The sequence below is a fragment of the Moschus berezovskii genome, chromosome 11 (genome assembly GCF_049115385.1).
Source record: "Moschus berezovskii isolate FMDL1 chromosome 11, NW_MosBer_1.0, whole genome shotgun sequence".
Lineage (NCBI taxonomy): Eukaryota > Metazoa > Chordata > Mammalia > Artiodactyla > Moschidae > Moschus > Moschus berezovskii.
This window is the reverse complement of record NC_142470.1, coordinates 58,505,770-58,533,362: the sequence shown is the minus strand read 5'-3', so window position 1 is coordinate 58,533,362 and position 27,593 is coordinate 58,505,770. Positions and strand designations below refer to the sequence as shown.

At 45.5% G+C, this 27,593-nt stretch overlaps 1 protein-coding gene across 5 annotated transcripts in view; it reads left to right on the top strand.

Annotated features, from left to right (window-relative positions):
• The first annotated feature begins 526 nt into the window (after window positions 1–526).
• Window positions 527–27,593, top strand: part of ST3GAL5 (ST3 beta-galactoside alpha-2,3-sialyltransferase 5) — a 63,491-nt gene continuing 36,424 nt past the window's right edge. The window contains exons 1-2 of one of the 5 annotated variants that reach the window (XM_055399392.2): window positions 590–716; window positions 10,326–10,425. Coding sequence is in view for 2 of the 5 variants with exons in the window: in XM_055399394.2 (XP_055255369.1) it covers window positions 632–716 (85 nt within the window). In the remaining 3 variants the exon portion in view is untranslated. Of the gene's footprint in view, window positions 717–854; window positions 1,269–10,325; window positions 10,426–27,593 lie in introns of those variants that run through there. The other 4 variants (XM_055399394.2, XM_055399391.2, XM_055399393.2 and 1 more) reach the window with 4 other exon arrangements.

Below are 27,593 nucleotides of genomic sequence, written 5' to 3'. Positions count from 1 at the left end.
GTGTGACTCACTTCTTTTGAGTCTCAATAACCCATCCGCGAAACCAGTGCTCGCTCACTTTTCTCCAATACTTGGAACAACATAAAACTGTTCAGCAAATCCCCAGATACACTCAGGCAGCTCTCGTTGTTGTCTGCAGGGCCCCAGGAACTCCAATCCAGTGTTGTCTGCGGGTCCAGCCTAGAGAATAAAGCACGTGACTCCATAAAGCCCCTTCATTCAGCGGCTCCGCGTCTACGAGTCCTCTGCGCAGTAAAAGTCTATACTCAGTCCAAACACCTTTTATTCCTTCACCATCTAACCGCGCGCAGAGATCTAGAGGGCGGTGGGTGCCCGGGACCCCCGCGAGCGCCAGCACACGGTCAGACGCGCGTCCAGCTGGGGGCGCCCGACTACCCTAGCCGCGCAGGGTGGAGGGTTGCGAGTCCAGGGAGCGAGGCAGCCTCGGGAGCCCTCGCGCGCTCTGATTGGTTCTCGTGTCCTCGTGACTCCAGGCCCCGCCCCACGCCCCTCCTCCGCATCCGAGCCGGGGAGCGCTCAGTCCCAGACTGAATGGGCGCTAGCGCGGCGCTGGGGGCGGGCCGGGGCGCGGGGCCCGGGACTATAGGCAGGCTGGCGCCCGCTCCCTAATATGCGAAAGAAGGCGGCGGGCGGCGCGGAGCGGCGTCCCCTGCAGCCGCGAGCCGAGGCGGCGGCGGCGGCACCTGCCGGCCGAGGTACGTGGCGCAGCCCCCTCCTCGGCGTAGCGGGGCCCGCTGGCCGGGGGCGGCGGCGGCGATCGGTCCCTGACCCCGCGTGGCTGGGCCCGGCGGCTCCGCCCCAGCCTCCTACGGGCAGCGCCCAGGGCACCGCTCCCCCAAATGCGCCTGGCGGGGGCGCGGGCTGGGAGTCGTGGCCTCGCGCGGAGCGGACCGGCTGGGTACGCCGCGGCCCGCGCAAGTGTGGACGCGGTGGAGACGGAGGGGTGAACGACCGGGATGTGCGCTCCAGGAGCGTTGTCCCTTTCCCTTCTGTGTTCCGCAGCGACTTGGGGTTTAATTCATTGCTCGAAGCTTCCGAGCCAGGAGAGCCCAGTTAACTCATTTCCCCGGGACAGGATTGGGGAACCTTTGGTGACTAGCAGCTCCGGCGGCTGTCTTTCGCATCCATCAGGAAGGCGTGATGTACAGTGTCTGCAGGTAGAAATTCGCCAGTGACCTTTCGTGCCCACTCTGTGCTGCCAGCCCTGCGGAAGAGACGTTTTGGTGACCTTTGGTGTGTCCCGAATTGTAAGGAGTGGCTTGACGTGGGCATGCATTCTTATGCGCCTTTAGTGTGTTAAGTAATATAAGATTTTCTGAGAGCATCTTCGAATAGGAAGAAGCTAGGTCCTGCCCAACCCCACGAGAGATGGGTGACCTTGGCCAACGCTGATCCCCCTGTAAGACTCCCATCTCCTGATCTGTAGTGGGAGGCTTGACCTGCGGATGGCCTAGGTCCCTTTCAGGCCCCTGGTTCTGTGGTTCTGATGGCAAATGTGTTCACCAGTGAAAAGGGTCCTGCAGAATCACTAGCTCACTGGAAAGACAAATTTTATGTCCTCATGTCTTAGTTCATGTCTGTGGCCTTTGCTTCATTAAGTATCAGTCTGTTTAAAAGGGAAAATGGTTTTTACCTGCTAGCCTGCATCTGCCCCTTTGGTTTACCTGCTCATCAGGCCAAGTATGGATCTGACTTTGGGATTACAAAGAGGAAGGAGCTGTGGCTCCTGCCCTCTGGTGTTAAGCTGAGCCCTCCTCTTGGTAATCTGCTTCCACAGAAGAGAGGAACCTTGGGGAGGAATCCTGTCTGCTGAGTGAAGGGGCCCAGAGTCAGAAACTGTCAGGATGGGTTGTGGTTTCACTCGCCTAATCCTGAAAGCTTGACAAGTTAGGAGAATGTCTTGCATTTCTAGTTGTAGAGCCAGGAATCACCTGAATTCCAGCCAGGGCTTGGACGAGGAGAGACTGATGTAAACTGACAGAGTCCTGTGACCAGAGTATAGTGAACCTCTTCGTAGGTCTGTCTGTTGTTTGAGGGATGCTGTTTCTGTGAGATGAAATGAATCTTGGTTATGAATAGTTGTTGGGTCTTCCTCTAGGTGAGAAAAAAAATGGGTGAGGTGGGAAGGCATGAAGGTGTTTGTGGAAGAGAGGGAGAGGGCTGACAGGCATCAATGATAAACATGCACATTAATGACTGACTATTTTGAAAATGCTTATAGTTTTGGCTTAAACTGCCAGATTGTTTCATATTACCACGATAGGTTAGTATTGAATTTTTTGGAATTAATTTATTGGTTTTTATTGGAATATAGTTGGTTTATAATGTCGTGTTTCTGCTGTACAGCCAAGTGAATCAGTTATATATAAATATGTATTTGTTGTTGTTTAGTCACTAAGTCGTGTTTGACTCTTTTGCATACATGCTAGACTGTAGACGGCCAGGTTCCTCTGTCCATGGGATTTCCCAGGCAAGAATACTGGAGTGGGTTGCCATTTCCTTCTCCAGGGGGTCTTCCCAACTGAGGGATTGAACTTGCATCTCCTGCATTGCAGGCGAATTCTTTACCGTGGAGCCACTGGGGAAGCCATATATATATATGTATATATATATATTTTAGATTCTTTTTCCATATAGGCCATTCATTATACAGTACTGAAAAGAGTTCCCTGTGCTATGCAGTAGTTCTTCTTGTTTATCTGTTTTATATATAGTGGTATGTATATGTCAATCCCAGTCTCCGTAACCCTTCCCTCTTCTTTCCCCCTTGGTAACCATAAGTTTATTTTCTACGTGTGTAATTCTGTTTCTGTTTTGGGAGTAAGTTCATTTGTACTATTTTTTTAGATTCCACAGATAAGCGATAGCCTATGATTTGTCTTTGTCTGACTTGCTTCACTCAGTATTACAATCTCTAGGTCCATTCATGTTGCTGCAAATGGCATTTTTTTGTTCTTTTTTTCTGAGTAGTAGTGTTGAATTTTAAGACTATGGTCAAGGCAGGATAAGAAAAAACCCTTTGTTCTTTGATGTGCCTCCTCCAATCCTCCCCTATTTGCCCTGCTGGTCTGTTTGGCAGGAGTTTGTCTAGCAGGTTGGCTCTTGGGAGGTGAAAGAGACAATAGAAGAGGTTTCAGGTCCTCTATGGGAGTCCATCCAGGTGCTGGGGGCAGAAGGGAGAGTCTTGGAAGAAGGGTCACGGCTCCCTTTGCACACCCTTCTAGTTCCTGAGAAGCGGTTTAATCAATTTAATCTGAATTGCCTGTGGAGACGCTCCCAGAGGGCATGCTCTGTGTTTTTGGTTCATCTGGGGAGCCTTGGCAGAATTAAAGCAACTGGAAGTATACACACATTAACAATGGTACGCACTCCCTAACTGCTGAGAAGCAGCAGCAAGGGGCTGGATCAGTATGAGGGGTGTAAGTTAGCAAAGGCATCCAGAAGTGGGTGGGTCACTGGCTTAGAGTGGGAGGAAACGGTCACTGTGAATGGTGACACGCAGGCCTTTAGGGAGAGAGACCCCGCCTGAGCACACGTGCAGAGGGGGAGCAAGGCAGATGTAGCGAGTGGAAGAAAAGCGAGGTTAGAGAGGTACAAGGACATTCCCAGGCTTGTCTGACTTAGAAGAGCGTTATCTTGTTTTTCTAAGTATAGCATACATGCTAGAAAAGTAGGCCTAAGTGGATTACTGTCCACCAGATTTTACAAATTCAGCATGCCATGCTCTGAGATCAAGAAGCAGGAGCACCCCGTGGGTCCCCTTTGAGTCACTGTGTCCTGGAAGAGAACCCCTGCTGACTCTCGAGCTTGTATCACTGGACTTCTGCAGTGTCTATCTTCTTTCCTTCGGACTTGGGTTTCTGAGACTCACTCCAGATGCTGCCTCTCACTGTAGGGTGCTCGCTCTCACTGCTGATTGGGCCTGTGGGTGAAAAATATACTACATCTTTGTGCACTGTTGATGGACACTTGGGCAGCCAGCAGCTTTGGCCATTACAGTTAGTGCTGCTGTGACTGTATTCATACCTGGCTTTGTGTGTGTGTACACATATTTCTCTTTTTAACAGCTTTTTAAAATATTATATTTATTTAATCTTTTAATTTATTGTGGCATTCGGGTTCTGGTTCCCTGGCCAGGAATTGAACCTGGGGCCCCTGCATTAGGAGCATGGAGTCTTGACCACTGGACCATCCGTGTGCTCAGTCACTCAGTCATGTCCAGCTCTTTATGGCCCTGTGGACTGTAGCCCACCAAGCTCCTCTGTCCATAGAATTCTCTGGGCAGGAATCCTAGAGTGGGTTGCCGCTTCTTACTGCAGGGTATCTTCCAGACCCAGAGATCGAACCTGGGTCTCTTGTGTCCCCAACGTTGGCAGGCAGATTCTTTACCAATAGTACCACCTGGGAAGCCCCTGTGTGTGCATTTCTGATGAGGGTCTATGTAGGGGTGTGATTCCTGGGTCATGGGTATGTGTATACTCAACTTTGCACGGGTAGTTCCTCACTGCTTACTTATTAGCTCAACATTGGCTTTGAATCGGGGAGACCGAGGAAGGACTCGTGCCAGGAGCCATGATCAGTTACCACGTGGCTGTGCACTATAGATTCTCGGCTAGTGCAGTCACCTGCAGGCCACAGGCCGCCCTGGGTCAGTTGGCAGGACAGGCTGAGCCCTGGGGAGCCCTTTAGCTCCATGAATCTCTGTGGTCAGAGAGTGGTTGTCTCTGGTCAGACTGCCACAGACACCCCTGGAAACTTCTCCCTTACCTTTTCTAACACTGTACTTTCTCTGCTTTGTTTTTAGTTATGTGACTTGTGTTCCCTGTACCTCTGGGTTTCTACTGAACAGTTCCCCCACGTCTTAGAGGAAAAGCTTGTTTCTTATTTGATCTTTTGAGGCCATGCAAGACATTTTTGTTCCCCTTTAGAGTGTGGAAAAATATACAGAATTAAGTAATATTGGATGGTTCATCAACTCCTTATACCCATGAATTCTTCCCCTTTTCAAGTTTTTTTTTTTCAAAATATTTAAATACTTTATTTTTTTTATTGGAGGCTAATTATTTTACAATATTATATTGGTTGGTTTTGCCATACATTGACATGATCTGGAATTAATGGTTCTGTTTCATGTGATGTGATATGATTAAAGAGGAAAAAAATTGATACAGATAACACATTTGAAAAGTCTGTTTTGATGGAATAGGACGTTGTGTTTTGTACATGAAGTCTGCCTTTAAGACGAGGTGTCATTTTCATAATTGAAGGCTTACATGTGTTGAGTTCAAAGCAGAAACAGTTTTTCTGTTACTCATGTAGTGTTCCGTCTTCTCTAGTCCTTTCTCTCCCCTCAGCTTCTACTTTTATTCTCTTCTGTCTTGTTCTCCACCTCATTTCTGCTTTTCACAAACATCTTGTTTTCATTTCCAATCTAGACTCAAGCAACAAAAGAGGAAGACAGAGTTGTGATACTTTTTTTTTTTTTCCAAATAGGGCTGCCAATACTCTGTGCTTTGCTTGTCATTTTCTGCAATCAAGTCCTTAGTCACCCAGGATTTGATGTCTGGCTTTCTTGTTTATTCTTCCTTTGGAGTGGCTCTGTCCAGTAGAAATATAACCCAAGTCATAGATATATAATTAAAAATTTTCTAGTAGCTACATTTAAAAAATTAAAAGGAAACCTATGGATAAAAGTTTTGGTTTCCCAGGAAGATTAAAACAAAACAAAACTAAACTAAACTAGTATGCACCTAATAATACAGCTCCAAACTGTACAAAGTAAAAAGTGACAGAATGACCAAAAAAAGTTGCCAAATGTGACAACATAATGAGAGATTTTAGCATGTCTATTTCAGTAACTGATGGAACAAGCTAAAAACCAATAAGGGATTGATTTGAGAAGCAAAGCAATTAATAAGGTTGATTAAACAAATTAAATAGAAAACATAGTTCCAGCAAGTGAAGAGTATACTTTTACAAAAAGTGAACATACACCAGGTCATAAAGTAAGTTCTAACATATTTAAAATAATTAGTATCATATTGACCAAGTTCTCTGAATGCAATGAAACTAAATTATGTATCAGTTTTAAAATATAATTTAAAAACATATTTGAAAATTTTAATTTGAAAGTATTTAGATTTGAATGATCAAGAAGTAATAGCAATGAAAAAAGATATGTCAAAATTTGTAGAATGAATTGTACACCTAAAGCTTGTGGGTTGCAACTAAATAAGGTAAGGGAAATATGCAGTCTTAATGACTCATATTAGCAAGAAAATAGGAAAAAATTAATAACCCAGTCAACTAAATTAAGAAGTTGGGAACATAGCAATTAAACCCAAGAGATTAGAAGGATTTATTTTTAGACAAGTGAATTAATTTTAATAATTTATTTTCATTAAACCAATATGTATAAAATATTATTAAATTAGTATAAAAGTTGTTTTTGAGCTATTTTACATTCTTCTGGTCAAACTTAATTCTTCAAAGCCTTGTGTGTATCTTACATGAGAACATATCTCAGTTTGGACGGGCCACATTTGAATTACTCAGCAGCCATATGTGGCTCATGGTATCTTTGCCTCCTATAAACATTGAAGGTATTTATGGTGATAAAGAGGGCAATCAGAGCTAACAGTAGAGGGGTTCAATTATCTGCCAAGAGAATCAAGATTCATGAGAATCTAAGAGTGTTTTGAGGTTCGCAGAGGGTAACTCTTTTTGAAAATCTTATATACTACTCTCTACAACAAACCCACATGCTCTAAAATATAGGACAGAAATAAAGATAAATACTGTACTGACTCACTACATCCTTACCTGTTTTAGACATATTATATATGTATATGTATAAGCCATGTTGAGTTTTCCAAATTTGCTGGCATATTGAGTGCAGCACTTTCACAGCATCATCTTTCAAGATTTGAAATAGCTCAACTGGAATTCCATCACCTCCACGAGCTTTGTTCGTAGTGATGCTTTCTAAGGCCCACTTGACTTCACATTCCAAGATGTCTGGCTCTAGGTCAGTGATCACGTAATCGTGATTATCTTGGTCGTGAAGATCTTTTTGTACAGTTCTTCTGTGTATTTTTGCTACCTCTTCTTAATATCTTCTGCTTCTGTTAGGTCCATACCATTTCTGTCCTTTATCGAGCCCATCTTTGCATGAAATGTTCCCTTGGAATCTCTAATTTTCTTGAAGAGATCTCTTGTTTTTCCTATTCTGTTGTTTTCCTCTGTTTCTTTGCATTGATCACTGAGGAAGGCTTTCTTATCTCTCCTTGCTATTCTTTGGAACTCTGCATTCAGATGCTCATATCTTTCCTTTTCTCCTTTGCTTTTCGCTTCTCTTCTTTTCACAGCTATTTGTAAGGCCTCCTCAGACAGCCATTTTGCTTTTTTGCATTTCTTTTCCATGGGGATGGTCTTGGTCCCTGTCTCCTGTACAATGTCACGAACCTCCATCCAGAGTTCATCAGGCACTCTATCTATCAGATCTAGTCCCTTAAATCTATTTCTCACTTCCACTGTATAATCATAAGGGATTTGATTTAGGTCATGTCTGAATGGACTAGTGGTTTTCCCTACTTTCTTCACTTTCAGTCTGAATTTGGCAATAAGGAGTTCATGATCTGAGCCACAGTCAGCTCCTGGTCTTGTTTTTGTAACTGTATACAGCTTCTCCATCTTTGGCTGCAAAGAAAATAATCAGTCTGATTTCGGTGTTGACCATCTGTTGATGTCCATGTGTAGAGTCGTCCTTGTGTTGTTGAAAGAGGGTGTTTGCTATGACCAGTGCGTTCTCTTGGCAAAACTGTATTAGCCTTTGCCATGCTTCATTCCGTGCTCCAAGGCCAAATTTGCCTGTTACTCCAGGTGTTTCCTGACTTCCTACTTTTGCATTCCAGTCCCCTATAATGAAAAGGACATCTTTTTTGGGTGTTAGTTCTAAAAGGTCTTGTAGGTCTTCATAGAACCGTTCAACTTCGGCTTCTTCAGCGTTACTGGTTGGGGAATAGGCCTGGATTACTGTAATATTGAATGGTTTGCCTTTTAAATGAACAGAAATCATTCTATGGTTTTAAGATTGCATCCAAGTACTGCATTTCGGACTCTTTGTTGACCATGATGGCTACTCCATTTCTTCTAAGGGATTCCTGCCCACAATAGTAAATATAATGGTCATCTGAGTTAAATTCACCCATTCCAGTCCATTTTAGTTCACTGATTTCTAGAATGTCGACGTTCACTCTTGCCATCTCCTGTTTGACCACTTCCAATTTGCCTTGATTCATGGACCTAACATTCCAGGTTCCTATGCAATATTGCTCTTTACAGCATCGGACCTTTCTTCTATCACCAGTCACATCCACAACTGGGTATTGGTTTTGCTTTGGCTCCATCCCTTCATTCTTTCTGGAGTTATTTCTCCACTGATCTCCAGTAGCATACTGGGCACCTACCGACCTGGGGAATTCCTCATTCAGGATCCTATCATTTTGCCCTTTGATACTGTTCATGGGGTTCTCAAGGCAAGTATACTGAAGTGGTTTGCCATTCCCTTCTCCAGTGGACCACATTCGGCTGTGGTCCATGTGATCAGATCAACTAGTTTCCTGTGATTATGATTTCAGTGAAACTCAGAGTGGCCACAGGACTGGAAAAGGTCAGTCTTCATTCCAGTCCCAAAGAAAGACAATGCCGAAGAATGCTCAAACTACCGCACAATTGCACTCATCTCACACGCTAGTAAAGTCATGCTCAAAATTCTCCAAGCCAGGCTTCAGCAATATGTGAACCGTGAACTCCCAGATGTTCAAGCAGGTTTTAGAAAAGGCAGAGGCATCAGAGATCGAATTGCCAACATCCGCTGGATCATGGAGAAAGCAAGAGAGTTTCAGAAAAACATCTATTTCTGCTTCATTGACTATGCCAAAGCCTTTGACTGTGTGGATCACAATAAACTGTGGAACATTCTGAAAGAGATGGAAATACCAGACCACCTGACCTGCCTCTTGAGAAACCTGTATACAGGTCAGGAAGCAACAGTTAGAACTGTACATGGAACAACAGACTGGTTCCAAATAGGAAAAGGAGTATGTCAAGGCTGTATATTGTCACCTTGCTTATTTAACTTATATGCAGAGTACATCATGAGGAACGCTGGGCTGGAAGAAGCACAAGCTGGAATCAAGATTGCTGGGAGAAATATCAATAACCTCAGCTATGCAGATGACACCACCCTTATGGCAGAAAGTGAAGAAGAATTCAAAAGCCTCTTGATGAAAGTGAAAGAGGAGAGTGAAGAGGTTGGTTTGAAGCTCAGTATTCAGAAAACAAAGATCATGACATCTGGTCCCATCACTTCATGGGAAATAGATGGAAAAACAGTGGAAACAGTGTCAGACTTTATTTTTTTGGGCTCCAGAATCACTGCGGATGCTGATTGCAGCCATGAAATCAAAAGACGCTTACTCCTTGGAAGGAAAGTTATGACCAACCTAGATCGTATATTAAAAAGCAGAGACATTACTTTGCCAACCAAGGTCCGTCCAGTCAAGGCTATGGTTTTTCCAGTGGTCATGTATGGATGTGAGAGTTGGACTGTGAAGAAGGCTGATCGCCGAAGAACTGATGCTTTTGAACTGTGGTGCTGGAGAAGACTCTTGAGAGTCCCTTGTACTGCAAGGAGATCCAACCAGTCCATTCTGGAGGAGATCAATCCTGGGTGTTCATTGGAAGGGCTGATGCTGAAGCTGAAACTCCAATACTTTGACCACCTCATGCAACGAGTTGACTCAGACTCTGATGCTGGGAAGGATTGGGGGCAGGAGGAGAAGGGGACGACAGAGAATGAGATGGCTGGATGGCATCACCGACTCTATGGACATGAGTTTGAGTGAACTGCGGGAGTTGGTGATGGACAGGGAGGCCGAGCGTGCTGTGATTCATGGGGTCGCAAAGAGTCAGACACAACTGAGTGATTGAACTGAACTGAACTGAATAGGCCATGTTATATACGTGTTATATATGTATATGTATATTTATAGGTCACGTGTTGCTGCTTGCTATGCCCCCAGGCACATATATGTTACGTATATATAGATATACATATATATATATGTTTTTAATGTTCACAGAACCCATATGAGTTTGGTACCATTATTATCCTCATTTTACAAATGAGGACATTGAGGCTCAGGGAGGTCAAGAAACTATAGGGGACAGAGCAGGGATTCAGACTCAGGCAAACTGACCTGGAGCTGGTGGATGAGACAAATGCATCTCTGCCTTTGTAGCACTCAGCGCATTCACACTCCACCCAGCAGAAGAGCTCTCATCGAAATTCCTGAGAGGAGGATCTGAGGTGGTCCCCCGTCCAAGTTCCTGCGTTTCCAGGTACAGTATCCTCACTCTGCCGGGTCTCCATGGCAACTTCCTCACTGGTCCTGCCTCCCAATAGGACTTCCCCATCTCCAGTGCTGCCTCAAGAGAGGTCTCTCCAAAATCCAGTTCCAGTTTAAATCCCCCTCCCACAGTTGCTTCTTTTATCTTAGGATAAAATTCCAACCCACAGTGGCATGGTCTGCTTCCTTTTGCAGCCTCTCGGTATGTTGTTCCCTTCAGGGCTGGACCTTCAAACACTCACTTCAGTGCCAACTGTCCCTGCTCAGGGGCACCTGCTTCCCCAATCCCCACCAAGTCCTATCCATCATTCCTTCCAGAAGTGGGAGGAGGCTTTTCTAAACTCCCTCCCAAACACACAATAAATATCTCCTAACACTGCCCTCATATCTAATGTAGAATAAGTTAACAAGAAAAATGAGGAAAATATTGACATTGGTGATGGATTTACTTGTCTAATTTTAAAAATGAGATGAGAGTTTTTTGAAGAAGAGGCTATATCTGTGTTACTTCTTGCTGTACCCCCAGGCACATATTCCCTGCCTGATTAAAAAGGAGGTTACATGAATGACAGTATGCCTGTTTGGGATGCTGCCCAAGAGCTGGTTTTCCAAATTTTTGGAGCAGAGAGTAAAAAGGATGTGTGATTTAGGCATAAAAGGAAATTGTATGTTTTAGTGATGCCTCTCACAGAACAGACCTGAATACTTGTTGTCGGTTTTAGGAATTCAAACACGCTTAACTTGTTCCGAGCTTAAAACAACTCAAACAAAACTTTCTTTTGTCTCCTGTGGTTGTTCCCTCTCTTTCAGGCTCTCAACGGCCAGGGCCTGTCAACCTTCAGGTTGTTCCCAGTCAGTGTTCCTCCAGTTCCTTTTCTGGGGTCATTATCACTTTCTGATTTGTCATTTTATATGACTATTTTGGTTCTTCTGTTCCTAAGGACAAAAAGTGTTATTGAATATAGTCAGCCCTCCATGTTGACCAACTGCAGATCAAAAATATTCAAAAAGGAACATTTCCTGAAAGTTCCAGAAAACAAAACTTGAGTTTGCTGCATGCCAGCAGCTATGTACATAGCATTTATGTTGCATTAGGTATTATAAGTAACCTAGGGCTGATTTAAAATGCATACAAGAAGATGAACATAGATTATATGCAAATACTGCATCATTTAATATAAAAGACTTGAGCATCCGTGGATTTTGGTATCTAAGAAGTAGTGGTGGTCCTGGAACCAATTTCCTGTAGATATCAAGGGACCACTATACCAGATTACTACATAAACTGCCTACCGAATCCTCCACCTTCCCTTCCCCACTTAGTAGCTATCTGCTCCCTGAGGAATATTGCTAAGGTCCTATTTTGTGACGTCTCTTCATAATCTCAAAACATAAGAACCTATACCCTGACCCTTTCTTTTGATTAGGTGGGATCTTGGTTATTTTAGAATTTGCACACTCACTCGCTTATACTCCAGTTTAGGGAAAGGTCCCCATGTTGGAGCTTGTTCGTATTGAGTCCCAGAGTTGCTGTTGTTAACTGTTCATTCTACTGACTTTCACTTTTTCCTTTTAAGTATTACTTATGCAGCCTGACTACTTGTATTCCCTTTAGATGAAGAGGGAGATCTTTCACTGAAAAGGTAGCTTTTAGATTTTGCTTTATTTGTGGCATTCAGGAGGGTGCCACAGATGTGTTCTGCTGTAGCATCTTCTGCATGTCTAAAATGCTGTCACATGGGGGCCCACCGCCTGAGAGATATTACATAAGATGTTTTGTTAGAGCTTGGAGGGACCTGGGCAGTTCTCCGGGCAGTTACCTCAGTTTACCTCAGTGTCCTGCCTTATCCCTTCTGGCCTTCTCTTATCCCCCTTTGTTACCCCCACCTTGGCCGTGAAATTGTCTCAGTGCCTGGTGGAACGGTGGCAGCTGCTGGGGCCTTCTTGCATGCTTTGCTTTTTTTTTTTTCTATTAGCAGCCTGAATTTGTTATGCAGGCTGGATCTCTGCAGGCTGGGTGCTAAAAGAACAGCCGCTGCCAGCTCAGTCACCAAGTTCTGTGGCCTCTTCCTTCACCACTCTTGTTGGCCCCCATCTCTCTGTCCCTCCCCGTCTCCCCTGCTCCATCAGCCCTGGCTGTGGTGGTCATCAGAGCCCCTTGACCATCCCTCCTGTGGCCTCTTAACATCCCTGTGTGAGCCCTCTGCCCTCCTGCTTAAGGACCACTTAGGGTCACCTCCTCCTCTGGGGCCAATTTGGAGGCTCTCATTCCTTCTTTTCTAAAATTTTTGTTGTTTATTCATTTATTTGACGGTGCCAGGTCTCAGTTGCAGCGCGAAAGATCTTGAATTGGCATGCAAGCTCTTAGTTGCAGCACGTGGGATCTAGTTCCCTGACCAGGGATTGAACCTGGGCCTCCTGCATTGGGAGCACAGAGTCTTAGCCCCTGGACCACCATGGAAGTCTAATGATTCCTTCTTTGCTACCTCTTCTCCCACTTTTCCCCGGATCCCCTGTGACCTGGCCAGAGATGCCATCCCTGGGCATCTTGGCATGCCTGTCCTCCCATCCGGAATACATACTCTGTCTCTCCTTTGTGTCTCTGAGGTCCAGTCTATCCTTAAAGGACCCATTTACACTTCGTCTCCTCAAGGAGGCTTCCCTGATTTCATCTGATGGCACTAGTGTTCCATTGCCTGGGGCACCCCAGGCGTACTGCCACGCCTCCGCTTTTTGGCATTTTGAGTATTTAGGTATTTTTGTTTTCCCTGGCTGGATTTTTCGTTTCAAAATGTCTTAGTTTTCTTTATATTCCCAGTGCCTGATATATGCTTATTACATATCTGTTTAAAGGGTCATTAGGTGAACAAAGCAAATTATACAACAGTACAGACCAGCCCTCCCCAGCTGGGTCTCTACAAAGGATTAAGCCCAAATGCTCTAAGGCCACCATAATATTGGGTTGACCAAAAAGTTCATTTGGGATTTCCCATAATATCTTACAGAAAAGCCCAAACCAACTTTTTGGCCAAACCCAATATATTATGAATTAACTTCTCTCCCAGGCTTCTGGAGTGATTCGAGTTATAGACCATCCTTGAGAAAATTAAAATAGACACTCAATCCTATTGTATAGCCTGGAGAACTCTGCTCAGTGTTGTGTGGCAGCCTGAATGGGAGAGGAGTTTAAGGGAGAATGAATACATGTGTATGTGTGACTGAGTCCCTTTGCTGTTTACCTGAAACTGTCGAAACGTTGTTAATCGGCTATACTCCAATATAAAATTAAAAGTTAAAAAAAAGAAAATAGACATATAAATCCTTTTCTGTAGGGCTTAATCTCTAGTGGAACCCAGCCTGAAGATGTCTAGTATAAGTAATATGATCCCAATCCTGATAAAATATACATATTCCAAGAGGGAAGGCAGATGCAATATAGAGCATAGTGTTAGGGGTGGACAGCACTGTGTTGTAGTGTAACAACCAGTGTGTGATTTCAACGTGTTCTTTCTGAGGTTTTTAACTTTGTGATAACAGAGTTTAAAAAAAAACGTTTTTGAATAAGCCAAATTAGAGGTCCTAAACCTGGCTGTGCCTTACTATAAGGCAATGGAGAGTTCAGTTCAGTCACTCAGTCATGTCCCACTCTTTGCGACCCCATGGACTGAAGCACACCAGGCTTCCCCGTCCATCACCAACTCCTGGAGCTCACTCAAACTTATGTCCATTGAGTCGGTGATGCCATCCAACCATCTCACCCTCTGTCGTCCCCTTCTCCTGCCTTCAATCTTGCCCAGCATCTATTCCAGTGGGTCAGTTCTTTGCATCAGGTGGTCAAAGTATTAGAGCTTCAGCTTAATGGAGAGTTAGGGCTTTGTTTTTAAATATAGGTCCACTATAAGTTGACTCACTGGAAAAGACTCTGATGCTGGGAGGGATTGGGGGCAGGAGGAGAAGGGGACGACAGAGAATGAGATGCCTGGATGGCATCACCGACTTGATGGACATGAGATTGAGTGAACTCCGGGAGTTGGTGATAGACAGGGAGGCCTGGCGTGCTGTCATTCATGGGGTCGCAAAGAGTTGGACACGACTGAGCGACTGAACTGAACTGAACTGATAGGAACTATATTTAAACTATATTTAAAAGCAACATCCCGAGTTTGCATTGCCTTATAGTAAGGCACAGCCAGGTTATTCACAACCCACTCCAGTATTCTTGCTTGGAGAATCCCCATGAACAGAGGAGCCTGGTGGACTACAGTCCATAGCGTTGCACAGAGTCAGACACAGCTGAAGCGACTTAGCACACACGCACCAATAGTGGACCAGTCCACCAATAGTGGATCACGGAACTGACCCTTTAGCAGTGTCCCTGGAGAGCCAGGCCTCTGAATGAGGATGACTAGCTGTCAGACCTCTGAACTTGGGTGTAGCCACTACGCACTTTGTAAATGAAGGGCCGTGTCTAGAAGGCATGACTCACCATAAGAGAAACTAGCAGAGTAATAGGTACTTGATAGTGGATAAACTTGCCTTACACAACTTTGACCAACTGATTTAACATCAACGGTATCGGGACAAAGCAATGTCAGGGGTCTCCTGAGAAAACACACCAGGACAGACCAGCACCACTTCTGGGAAATTCCTGCCTGAAACACGTACCTTGAATCTAATCATGAAGAAGTGGACAGATCTCCACTGAGGGACACTCTTCAAAACAACTAGGTTGTACTTTTAAAAAATGCCAAGGTCATGAAAGATAAAGGAACTGTTTCTGATTAAAGGAAACTAAAAAGATATGACAGCTGAATGTCACATGCGGTTTTGGACGTGTGTTCCTGTTTTTGCTCTGAGGCCATTATCGGGACTGCTAAAGAGATTTGTCTGATGTCTTTAGAGTAGAGAATAGTGTTAAAACAATAATAATTTCCTGATTTTTATCATCATACTTCGCTGTGTCTGGGAGTGTCCTTTTTAGGAAATACTAAAATATTTAGGGTTGAATGTCGTTGTGTCCTCAGCTTACTTTTAAGTGGTTAAAAAGTAGTATGGATATCATAAAATAGAATCACCAAGGAAATGTGGTAGAATGGTAACAAGGAGGTTGTCTGAGCGAGGCGAATTCTTTGCAGTCTTTTTTCAGTCTCTCTGTGTGTTTGAGGTTATGTCCAAAAATAAAGTTTAAAATCCCAAAAACCTCCGGGTCATGGTATTGCAGCCAGTGTAGCATCAGAGGCCAGGGCTCTCGGTGGCTGTCCTTTCCAGGATCACTACTGAAATCATTTCCAGTGACACTGAGCTCTCTTCAGAACTGGTTTTGTAGAAAATGGGTTGGAGACCACTCAGTGTGGCTTCACCTGACAGGAAGTTCTTTCCCTAACTTCCTGTTGCTGTCATCACCACTGCTGTCCCTGAAGCAGTGGGACATCATGCCTGCTGTTGTCCCCTGGGTATCTGGTCAGCCAGCTCCAATCCACGCATTTGCCTGGTTGAGACTAGACATACAGCTATCCTGCCAAGGAGACTTCCTAGGCAGAGTGTAACTTCACATTATCACCCAACCTGCTTTGAACATACTAGCAGACATCTTCAGAGAAGTGACTTGGCCACCATGTAACAGACAACAGCCAAACAATCAAGTATTTTCTCTCTTTTTTCTTGAAAAACAGAACTGGTTGCTTTTTTTTTTTCTTAAGTTGTTTTTCCCCCTCAGCTTTATTGGGATATAATTGACATGTAACATGTGTAAATCGAAGGTGTACAACATGTTGACTTGATACACTTATTTGCTGCAAAATAATTACCACCATAGCCTTAGCTTAAACCTCCATTACATCACATAATTATCATCTTTTGTGTGTATGTGTGGTTAGAGCATTTAATGTAGTCTCTTAGCAACTTTCAAGTGTGCAATACACTGTTATTAACTATAACCATCATGCTGTGCAACAGATCCCCAGAACTTACAACTGGGGGCTGACACTTCCACATTGCTCCCACTCCCCAGCCCCCGGTGACATCGACTCTACTTGCTGTTTCTGTGAATCCTGCTCTTTTAGAGTTCACCTGTATATGGTGTTCCAGTTGCTCTTTTATTTCCGTGTTGCTGGGTGGGACAGTCACTGGATTATGTTTATCCCCCCCTCCTCACCATGCACACGCAGAGATTCTTGATGGGAAAACAACTCCCATCAGTGTTCTCCATGTGCTCTGGACGCTGCACAACCAGCCAATGAACGTGATATCTGGACTCATGAAAGGATCTCGTCTCCATGTCTGCCTCTTGTTAGGATCTTGCTGAGTTTGGGTTAGTTTTTCTGTGTGGATCTGGCTGCAGGCCGCTGATCAGCGCATTCATGTATTCATTGGCTCATTGGTTCAACAAATATTTAAGGGCCTTTTACACGCTAGGCACTGTTTTAGGATTTGAGATGACTGCAGTGAACAACATTGACAGTCCCTTCTCTAGGAATCTTATGCTTTAGTGGGGAAAGCAGAAAGTAGGCAAATACGGATGAATCCTGATAAGTGTATGAAGTATTCATTAATTCAATGAGTATTTAAGTGCCTTTTACATGCTAGGCACTGTTTTAGAATCTGAGGTTACAGCAATGAACAACATCGACAGTCCCTTCTCTAGGAATCTTATGTTTAGTGGGGAAAGCAGAAAGTGGGCAAATATGGACGAGTTGTGATGAGTGTGTGAAGTAGAAAAGTGAATCTTGGGCTTAGGGTGGGAATGCAATGCTACAGAGGGTGATCAAGGAGGCAACTTTTGAATAAAAACCAGGATAAAGATGGTGCAGGAGAGCCATGGATTTGTCCCTGCAAGAGTTGCTGTCTTAACATCTTTGTCACTTCAGTGAAACCTTGAAGGAACAACATCTGAAGTTTCCAGGCATATTCTCATTTTGGAAAATGTTTATGTCATCCAAGGGCTCAGACTTAACTTCCTTTAATGCTTTTAAACCTATAAAAAGCAGGCAATTGAATGATAGTCATCATGTATTCTCAACATTGAAGTATACCAGTTAATTAGAAGTAGATTACAAAGCATACCTCAGTCGTCTTGCAAGTGTTTGCATCTTGGTAGGTGGTCAAAATTAGAGTGTAGACTACATATTCGGGCTTCCCAGGTGGCGCTAGTGATAAAGAACCCACCTGCCAATGCAGGAGACATAAGAGACTCAGGTTTGATCCTTGGGTCAGGAAGATCCCCTGGAGGATGGCATGGCAACCCACTTGAGTATTCTTGACTGGAGAATCCCGTGGATTGCAAAGAGTTGGACATGACGGAAGCGAATGAGCACACACGCACACAGATTACTTATTCACAGAGCAACACTTTTATTTTCTATTAGAAGACAGGTCCTCATAATTTTTACATAGTTTGCAGGCAGATCGGAAATTCTTTAGGCTAAACTCTATTGTTATTCACAGCTGTGCAAACTTGCTGGTGAGCAGTTTTCCAAACAGCCGCACCCACCCTCATACCTTGGAGGGATCTTGCTTATAAAGCACATTTGGTATCCTCACCTGGTCCTGCCAGGCAGGAAGGTCTGGGGATGAGGTCTGGGAATCTGTGTGTGTTATAGCAACGAGTGGTTCTCCTGCACTGGTCAGGTTGGAGGATCGCGGGCCGAGTTGGGTGGAGGCACTGAACATTTAAATTGAACGAAGACTAGAAGATATGGGATGATGATTGAGCGTGATCTCAGCATCCATGCTCTCACCAGCAGGTTTGTTGTGATTTTGACCTCATGAATGAAGTTTCACATTCCTAAAATAGAACTGAACCACTGCCTACCCAACAGAAATAGGAAAGTCCCTTAGAACAGAGGTTTCCCACCTTTGCTGGTGGGAGTGCAATGAGATGATTAAGTTGCGTGGATCCAGGAGTGAAAGCGGTCCTTCTCCCCACCTACCCACGCACACCAGTGAACCCCACTTCTGCAGGCTGGTATCTGAACTCAGGCCTATCTGTGCCTGCCAGTTGGTTCCTGTCCTGTGAGACAGGTGAGACCAGCACCCCATACCTTGATGAGTTAAAATTTCTTGAGATTATGCAACCCAAACCAAATCTAGAAAACGATTAGATTCTGATCTTCAGTTTTTGCATTGCTTCATTACCTGAAATACTTCAAAAATACAGCAGTGTTGGGACTTCCCTGGTGGTACAGTGGATAGGAATCTGCCTGCCATTACAGTGGACACAGTTTCAATCCCTGGTCCGGGAAGATCTCACATTCACGTGCAGCATCTAAGCCCATACTCCACAACTACTGGGCCCATGCTCTAGAGTTTGTGGGCTGCAACTCCTGAGTCCTCATGTTGAAACTACTGAAGCCCTTGTGCCTAGAGCCTGTGCTCCACAACGAGAGACGCCACTGCAATGAAAAGCTCGAGCACGGCAATGAAGAGTAGACCCCACTCACCACAACTAGATAAAGCCTGAGTGCAGCAATGAAGACCCAGTGCAGCCAAAAAGGAAATAAGTACAAACAACAACAACAAATACAGCAGTGTTGAGGTTTTAATATATAGAGAGACTTTATCCCAATGGGTAGTCAGCAGACAATGGAAACATTTTTGATTGTCACAGCTGGGAGAGAGGGGAGGACCTCTGGTCCTGCTAGAAGATGATAGCAGCTTCTAGTGGGTAGAGGCCAGGGATGCTATGAAACAGCCCACAGTGCACAAGACAACCTCCTGCCACCTACAGCAAAGAATTGATGGTTTAGTTGTTAAGTCGTGTCCGATTCTTGCGACCCTATGGACTGTCTGACCAGGCTTCTCTGTCCTCTGTCCATAATTTCCCAGGCAAGAATACTGGAGTGGGTTGCCTTTTCCTTTTCAAGGGGATCTTCCCAATCCAAGGATCGAATCCGTGTCTCCTACATTGCCGGCAGATTCTTTACTGACTGAGCCACCAGGGAAGCCGACAGCAAAGAATTACCCAGCCTAAATGTCAGCATTGCCGAGGCAGAGAAACTCTGCAAAAGATCAACTCAGTGTCTCTTATCTGTGTTATATGTTAGGGTTCAAAGTGAGCATTCCTGTTAAAAAAAAAAAAAAAAGAGTCCCACAGCTGAAACTGGTTTGGAATTATCCTCCTAGCTTGTATGAAGATGTCATTGTGCTTGGTCAGACAAGAGGCACAAGTCATCAAGACTCCATGAGCCCCAGGGAAGACACTGGCTGGTGCGCTCTTGAGCTTTTCCAACTTAACCATACCCCTCCTCCCACAGCTTCCCCGCCCAGTCGGGTCAGGGTATAATAAAGTGTAGTTCAGAGCTTTGTTCTCACCTACGGCTTCCCAGCTTCTGGATCCCAGCCCTGGGGCTTTTGTGACGGTGCCGGTGGGTGGGCGTGGGTAAGACCCCACCATGTCTGTGTCTGTGCGTGTGTCCGGCACCACACCTCTGAACGGCCTCCTTCCCACCACTTTCCCCACACCATTTAGTCACGTGCTTGTCATTTCCCTGGACCTTGGGTTTCTACAAAGCGGGGTCTCAATCCTTCATTTCTCTCTCTCTCGTTTTTTTTTTTTTTTTTTTTGGCCAAACTGCCACGGACGGAGGAGCCTGGTGGGCTGCAGTCCATGGGGTCGCTAAGAGTCGGACACGACTGAGCGACTTCACCTTCACTTTTCACTTGCATTGGAGAAGGAAATGGCAACCCACTCCGGTGTTCTTGCCTGGAGAATCCCAGGGACGGGGGAGCCTGGTGGGCTGCAGTCTATGGGGTCGCACAGAGTCGGACACGACTGATGCGACTTAGCAGCAGCAGCAGCACAGAATATGGGCTCTTAGTTTTCAGGTTGGAGATGGAGGCTGTGCACCCTGCAGTGGAAAGCAGAGTCTTAACCACCGGACCACCAGGGAAGTCCCTCAGTCCTTCATTTCATCTCGGTCTCCCCGCAGAGCACAGAGGAGGAATTGATGGAATTAGACGTCATCCTTTTTGTGTGTACAGTGGTGGTTGTCATCGTTCAGTCAGTCACATCCGACTCTGTGACCCCATGGACTGCAGCACGCCAGGCTTCCCTATCCATCACCATCTCCCAGAGCTTGCTCAGACTCATATCCATTGAGTCGGTGATGCCCTCCAACTATCTCATCCTCTGTCGTCCCCTTCTCCTCCTGCCTTCAATCTTTCTCAGCATCATGATCTTTTCCAGTGAGTCGACTCTTCACATCAGGTGGCCAAAGTATTGGAGCTTCAACTTCACCAGCAGTCTTTACAATGAATATTCAGGGTTGATTTCCTTTTAAGATTGACTGGGTTGATCTCCTTGCTATCCAGTGGACTCCAGAGTCTTCAACACCACAATTCGAAAGCATCAATTCCTCAGCACTCAGCCTTTTTTATGGTCCAGCTCTCACATCCATACATGACTACTGCAAAAACCATAGGTTTGACTATACGGAACTTTGAGAGCAAAGCGATGTCCCTGCTTTTAAATACGCTCTCTAGGTTTGTCATAGCTTTTCTTCCATGGAGCAGGGGTCTTAATTTCACGGCTGCAGTCACCATCTGAAATGATTTTGGAGCCCAAGAAAATAAAGTCTGTCACTGTTTCCATTTTTTCCCCATCTATTTGTGATGAAGTGATGGGACTGGATGCCATGATCTTCGTTTTTTTGAACGTTGAGTTTTAAGTCAGCTTAGTGGGGACACTTGTATTACTTTTTTAGGTTAAAGCGATTCAAAATGCATTTTGTTTAGGAACTGTTGTACTCCTTTCTTAAATGCTTGAATTTCCAGAGTGTTATTGGAGAAGGAAACAGTAACCCACTCCGGTATTCTTGCCTGGAGAATCCCATGGATGGAGAAGCCTGGTAGGCTACAGTCCACGGGGTTGCATAGAGTCGGACACGACTGAGCCACAGAATGGAATGGAATGGATGGGCTTGAAATTGTCACACAGAGTCACAGATTTTACTGAAGGTGTCTGATTTCCAGCAGCATTTTCCTCTTATCTCCAATCCCTGGAAGGCTCTGCCCTTTGTTCTTCCTCTTGGGGATCTAATCTCTTTACAGCAGCCTTAATTGTCCCTTTATCCAAACAGCTCCATGCCCTTATCATGGCCCTTATCAAGTAGGGCCCTTATCAAGGCCCTACTGCTAACTCTGAAATATTCCTTGTCTCCACCCTCCTCATGGGCAGGATTCTCATTCCATGCAGGAAGCCGCCTGAGCAGCATGTGAAACCTTCCTGGCAGCTGGGAGTGGTCACATGATGCAGTTCTGGCCAAAGGGACAGAACTGGCTGCCTATCAGGGATTTCCAGGGAAGTTTTTCCTCCCCTGATGGAGGTGCCTCCCCTTCCTCTCCGGTTCATCCCTTATCTCCCTCCAGCCTGGAGCTTGGAGCAGATACTGGTGGGAGCCGGGAACACCAATGGCTTTGAGAGCCCCTGTGCCAGCTCTTTTCTGTTTGTCCCTGGACTTCTCATTCTGTGAGAAGAAGACACCCCTGGGGACTTCCCTGGGGCTTCAGCGGTTAGGATTCTGGGCTTCCACTGCAGGGGCACAGGTTCAATCCCTAGTCAGGGAACTAAGATCCCATATGCCTCAAGGTGCAGCTAAAAAACAAAAGAAAATAGATACAGTCTTTTAGCCAAAAGCCTTGGCTGAAACTCCAGCTCAGATCCCTCCCTAGGGCTCCAAGCATGGGGTCTATCAGCCTGATGGCCCACAGACCCTGGGGACTCACATGTCCTTCTTGTGACGTCCCTGACTCTTGAGTTCTCCATCCTGCCTGCTTACCACGTCTGACCAGCTCAAGCCCATCTCTTCTGCAGCTGGAAGCCCTTCCTGACCATCTAGCCACCAGCGTGGCGGCCAGGGCACAAGGTCTGCTGCCGAGGCCAGCCCTGTCTCAGGTTTGCCACCTCTCTCATATCCCTGCTGCCTCCCCAGTGATGCTCGTGCACATATCATGACCCCCTACCACCACACCCGAATAAAATCTTCAACGTTTCTTCTTGTGATCATCCACGACCTTCTGCCATCATCCATATATTGACCCTGCAGACATAATGGCGTATCTTAGGTCAGGTTCTCTAGAAAGTAAAACTGTTAGTTGCTCAGTTGTGTCTGACTCTTTGCAACCCCATGGCTCCAGGCTTCTCTGTCCATGGGGATTCTCCAGGCAAGAATACTGGAGTGGGTTGCCATGTCTTCCTCCAGGGGATCTTCTCCACCCAGGGATCAAACCCTGGTACCCTGCGCTGCAGGCAGATTCTTTACTGTATGAGTCACGGTTCCCTGGAAGCAGAGCCTGAAATAGGAATCATGGTCTCTGCTGTCCCCCACGGAGCTCGAACTGCTTGCTCAGAGTGATCCCAGGCCTTTTATACCCCGTTAGTCATTGCCTGGGGACAGAGGGCACATCGTGGAGAAGCGGGTAGTTGTGTGCTCTGTCAACACTCACAGCCGAGATGTGGTGCCGGCCCTGGGATGTCCAGCAAACCCACGGTATTGCCCTTAAGTCCTGCTTGTGCCCCGACCCAGGCCATACTTTCTCAGCTGCACCTAGCTCACTTGCTCCCCAAACTCCCCAGACCTCTGCTTTGCTCCTTCTGCCCACAGGGTGGGTCTCCCGCCTCACGCAGCTGCCCCTGCTCCTGCTATAGCTGGGTTTGTTGTCCTTGGCACCAGGGGATGTTTAATCTCTGCACACTTCAGAGCCGTCTCCTTCTGGGACAGGCTTTCTATCTTGCCTCCTGTCCTCTTTTATCAAGTAGAGCTCTTCATCTAAAACACAAACCCCAAGCACGGGTCAAGTAATCATATTCTCTGCTTTCCCGTGGATGGGTATGACTTGCACCAGTTGGGGTTCACAGGAGAGACGTGAATTGACTTCATCTTGTTGACTGGCTCAGGGTGTCACTCTCAGACCTGCTGAGAAAGGCTGGCTGGAAGGGTGGGTATTCTGTGGAGCCCGGGGGCGGGAGGGCATTTCCAGCTGCCTCGGGGTGTCTTTGTCTAGTTTTTTATCATCTCAAGTTCCTCATATCATCATCAGTTCAGTTCAGTTCAGTCGCTCAGTCGTGTCTGACTCTTTGTGACCCCATGGACTGCAGCACACCAGGCCTCCCTGTCCATCACCAACTCCCGGAGTTCACTCAAACTCATGTCCATTGAGTCAGTGATGCCATCCAGCCATCTTATCCTCTGTCATCTCTTCCTCCCACCTTCAATCTTTCCCAGCATCAGGGTTTTTTCAAATGAGTCAGTTCTTCACATCAGGTGGCAAAAGTGTTGGAGTTTCAGCTTCAGCATCAGTCCTTCCAATGAATATTCAGGACTGATTTCCTTCAGGATGGACTGGTTGGACCTCCTTGCAGTCCAAGGGACTCTCAAGAGTCTTCTTCAACACCACAGTTCAAAAACATCAATTCTGTGGCACTCAGCTTTCTTTATAGTCCAGCTCTCACATCCATTCATGACTACTGGAAAAGCCATAGCTTTGACTAGATGGACCTTTGCTGGCAAAGTAATGTCTCTGCTTTTTAATATGCTGTCTAGGTTGGTCATAACTTTTCTTCTAAGGATCAAATGTTTTTTAATTTCATGGCTGCAGTCACCATCTGCAGTGATTTTGGAGACCCCCCAAAATAAAGTCTCTCACCGTTTCCACCATTTCCCCATCTATCTGCCATGAAATGATGGGACCGGATGCCATGATCTTCGTTTTCTGAATGTTGAGGTTTAAGCCAACTTTTTCCACTCTCCTCTTTCACTTTCATCAAGAGGCTCTTTACTTCTTCTTCACTTTCTGCCATAAGGGTGGTGTCATCTGCATATCTGAGGTTATTGATATTTCTCCCAGCAATCTTGATTCCAGCTTGTGCTCCTTCCAGCCCAGCGTTTCTCATGATGTACTCTGCATATAAGTTAAATATGTAGGCTGACAATATACAGCTTTGACGTACTCCTTTCCCGATTTGGAACCAGTCTGTTGTTCCATGTCCAGTTCTCATTGTTGCTTCTTGACCTGCATACCGATCTCTCAGGAGTCAGGTCAGGTGGTCCCATCTCTTTAAGAATTTTCCACAGTTTGTTGTGATCCACACATTTAAAGGCTTTGACATAGTCAATAAAGCAGAAATAGATGTTTTTCTGGAACTCTCTTGCTTTATTGATGATCCAGCGGATGTTGGCAATTTGATCTCTGGTTCCTCTCCCTTGTTTAAATCCAGCTTGAACATCTGAAAGTTCATGGTTCACGTACTATTGAAGCCTGGCTTGAAGAAGTTTGAGCATTACTTTGCTAGCGTTTGAGATGAGTGCACTTGTGCAGTAGTTTGAGCATTCTTTGGCATTGCCTTTCTTTGGGATTGGAATGAAAACTGACCTTTTCCAGTCCTGTGGCCATCATCACTAAACTACCAAAGTTGACTTCCATTCCTGTTTCTTTCCGTAACCAGGACCCAAATTAGTCTTCAGTTCAGTTCAGTCGCTCAGTCGTGTCCAACTCTCCGCAACCGCATGAATCACAGCACGCCAGGCCTCCCTGTCCATCACCAACTCCCGGAGTTCACCCAAACTCATGTCCATAGAGTCGGTGGTGCCATCCAGCCATCTCATTCTCGGTCGTCCCCTTCTCCTCCCGCCCCCAACCTTTCCCAGCATCAGAGTCTTTTCCGTCGCATGAGGTGGCCAAAGTACTGCAGTTTCCTTTAGCCTGCATCTTTTCAGTGCAAGTCTTCATGATTTCTCCATCCATGTCTATCCTCATCCTGTCTTCTTTCTCACCCAGATGTGCCTCAGGCTACCCTTCCCCTCAAGCACCCAGCATCCTGCCCCGCTGTCCACGGGCAGCCTGGTGAGGCTTCCTTCTGTCCTGCTGCACCGTCCTTCTCAGACACCTCCCACCTAAAAGGGCATGCTCTTTTGACTGCCATGTTAATGTCTAAGCTGTACCTGCTCATCTTCCCAGACCCATGTCATTTTTATTTACTGGTTTGTCAGCTTTGAGTTTTTGTTTTTAATAATCTTGCGTGTGTGTTCATGTTCAGTTGCTCTAGTCATGTCTGACTCCTTGCAACCCCATGGGCTGTAGCTTGCCAGGTTCCTCTGTCCGTGGGATTCTCCAGGCAAGAGTACTGAAGTGGGTTGCCATGCGCTTCTCCAGGAGATCTTCCCAACACATGGGTCAAACTGGTGTCTCCTGAATCCAAGCAGATTCTTTACCACTGAGCCACACAGGAAGCCAGCCTTTATTGTTAAAAAAATAAACAAAAACCCAAAAACCCCTTCACATACAAGTCTACCCACATATTCCAATACCTACCCTCCCTAAGCAACCCCCACGTGGAAGGGAATGGATAAAGACGGTTGGAATTCTCAGCCCTCTACTTCTCCACGTGTGACTTTCAGATTAAATTTATCAGGTTAAATGCAGATAGCAGTCCAATGAAGTAGGTGTTTTAGTGACTTAGGATTTAGTGATATCTTGTGTAGGATTATTCCCCCCAATAAATATTAGTGCCCTACTCTTTGTTGCACCAGTAGTTGCCTATATAGTTTATCTAAAAATTTTTCATATACTGCTTTGCAGCATATGTTGTACTCTTATCTTGAATGGTTAATTCTTAATTTGAAACCGTTAGTGCCAGATCTACAAGTGGATTGAAAGCCTGGACCTTGCCCTAATGTTTCTTCATCGGGGCCTTAATAAGAGTGATTTGCTCATCAGATATATAAACATTTGAGAAGCAGCTGTTACATTTTTATATGTGAATGGAAATAGGTAATTTTGAAATCCAGGTCTTTTCTGCATAGAAGGGATTAGTGGAGGCTCTTACCCTGGCAGTCTGAATGAAAGGAGGGAGATATTCATCAGCCCTGGGATCTTAGCACTTGGAAGGAGTGGGAGGAGCTGCCGGTGAAGGAGATGGACAAGTTGGGAACCAGGAAAGTGCCACGGGGCAGACGGTGATGGCCTGCTAACACACGTCCTTGGAGGAATGCCTGAAACCACCATCATGTCTGAAACTTTGTAAGAAACGGAATATTTTTTCAGTAAATAGGTATTAGTTGCCTATTATGTGCCTTTTACCATCCTCAGTTCAGTTCAGTTGCTCAATCATGTCCGACTCTTTGCGACCCCATGAACCGCAGCATGTCAGGCCTCCCTGTCCATCACCAACTCCCAGAGTTCACCCAAACTCATGTGAATCGAGTCGGTGATGCCATCCAGCCATCTCATCCTCTGCCGTCCCCTTCTCTTCCTGCTCCCAATCCCCCCTAGCATAAGGGTCTTTTCCAATAAGTCAACTCTTCGCATGAGGTGGCCAAAGTATTGGAGTTTCAGCTTTAGCATCAGTCCTTCCAATGAACACCCAGGACTGATCTCCTTTAGAATGGACTGGTTGGAACTCCTTGCAGTCCAAGGGACTCTCAAGAGTCTTCTCCAGCACCACAGTTCAAAAGCATCAATTCTTTGGCACTCAGCTTTCCTCATAGTCCAACTCTCACATCCATACATGACCACTGGAAAAACCATAGCCTTGGCACTGTGAACTCAGTGGTGAGCAAAGAAACCTACTCTCTTGGAATCTATATTCTAGTGGGGAAGAAAAGAGAGAAATGTCTATTCAAAATAAAAAATTATCAGTAATTTGTCTCATGATAAGTGTTCTAATGGAAACTTCAATTGCATGCCATCCTCTACCAAAGAGAACATTTTTAGAAATTTATTTATATGTCTTTGTTGCCATACCCAGGCTTTTCTCTAGTTACGGAGAACAGAGGCTACTCTCTCCTTGCGGTTCATGAGCTTCTCATTGGAGTGGCTTTTCTTGTTGCACACACTCTAGGGTGCACAGGCTTCAGTAGTTGTGGCATACACAACTTAGTTGTCTCACGACATGTGGAATTATTAACCCACTGGATCACGAACAAGTCCCAAACAGAACATTAAAGACAAAGGGACTGAGTGGACACAGTGCAGATGGTATAGAGATGAGCATGACTATAAACCCCTGGGTTCTCCAAAGGAGCACCTTAGCGCCACTTAGCTGTATGTCAGCTGTAAGTCTGTGAAGACAACTCAGGTTGGCCCTCCTTTTGTTGTGTGGAGGGACATAGAATCCAAATGGTCCCTTCTAAGTTGAAAGAAGATATTCCAGCCCAAGTGAAACTT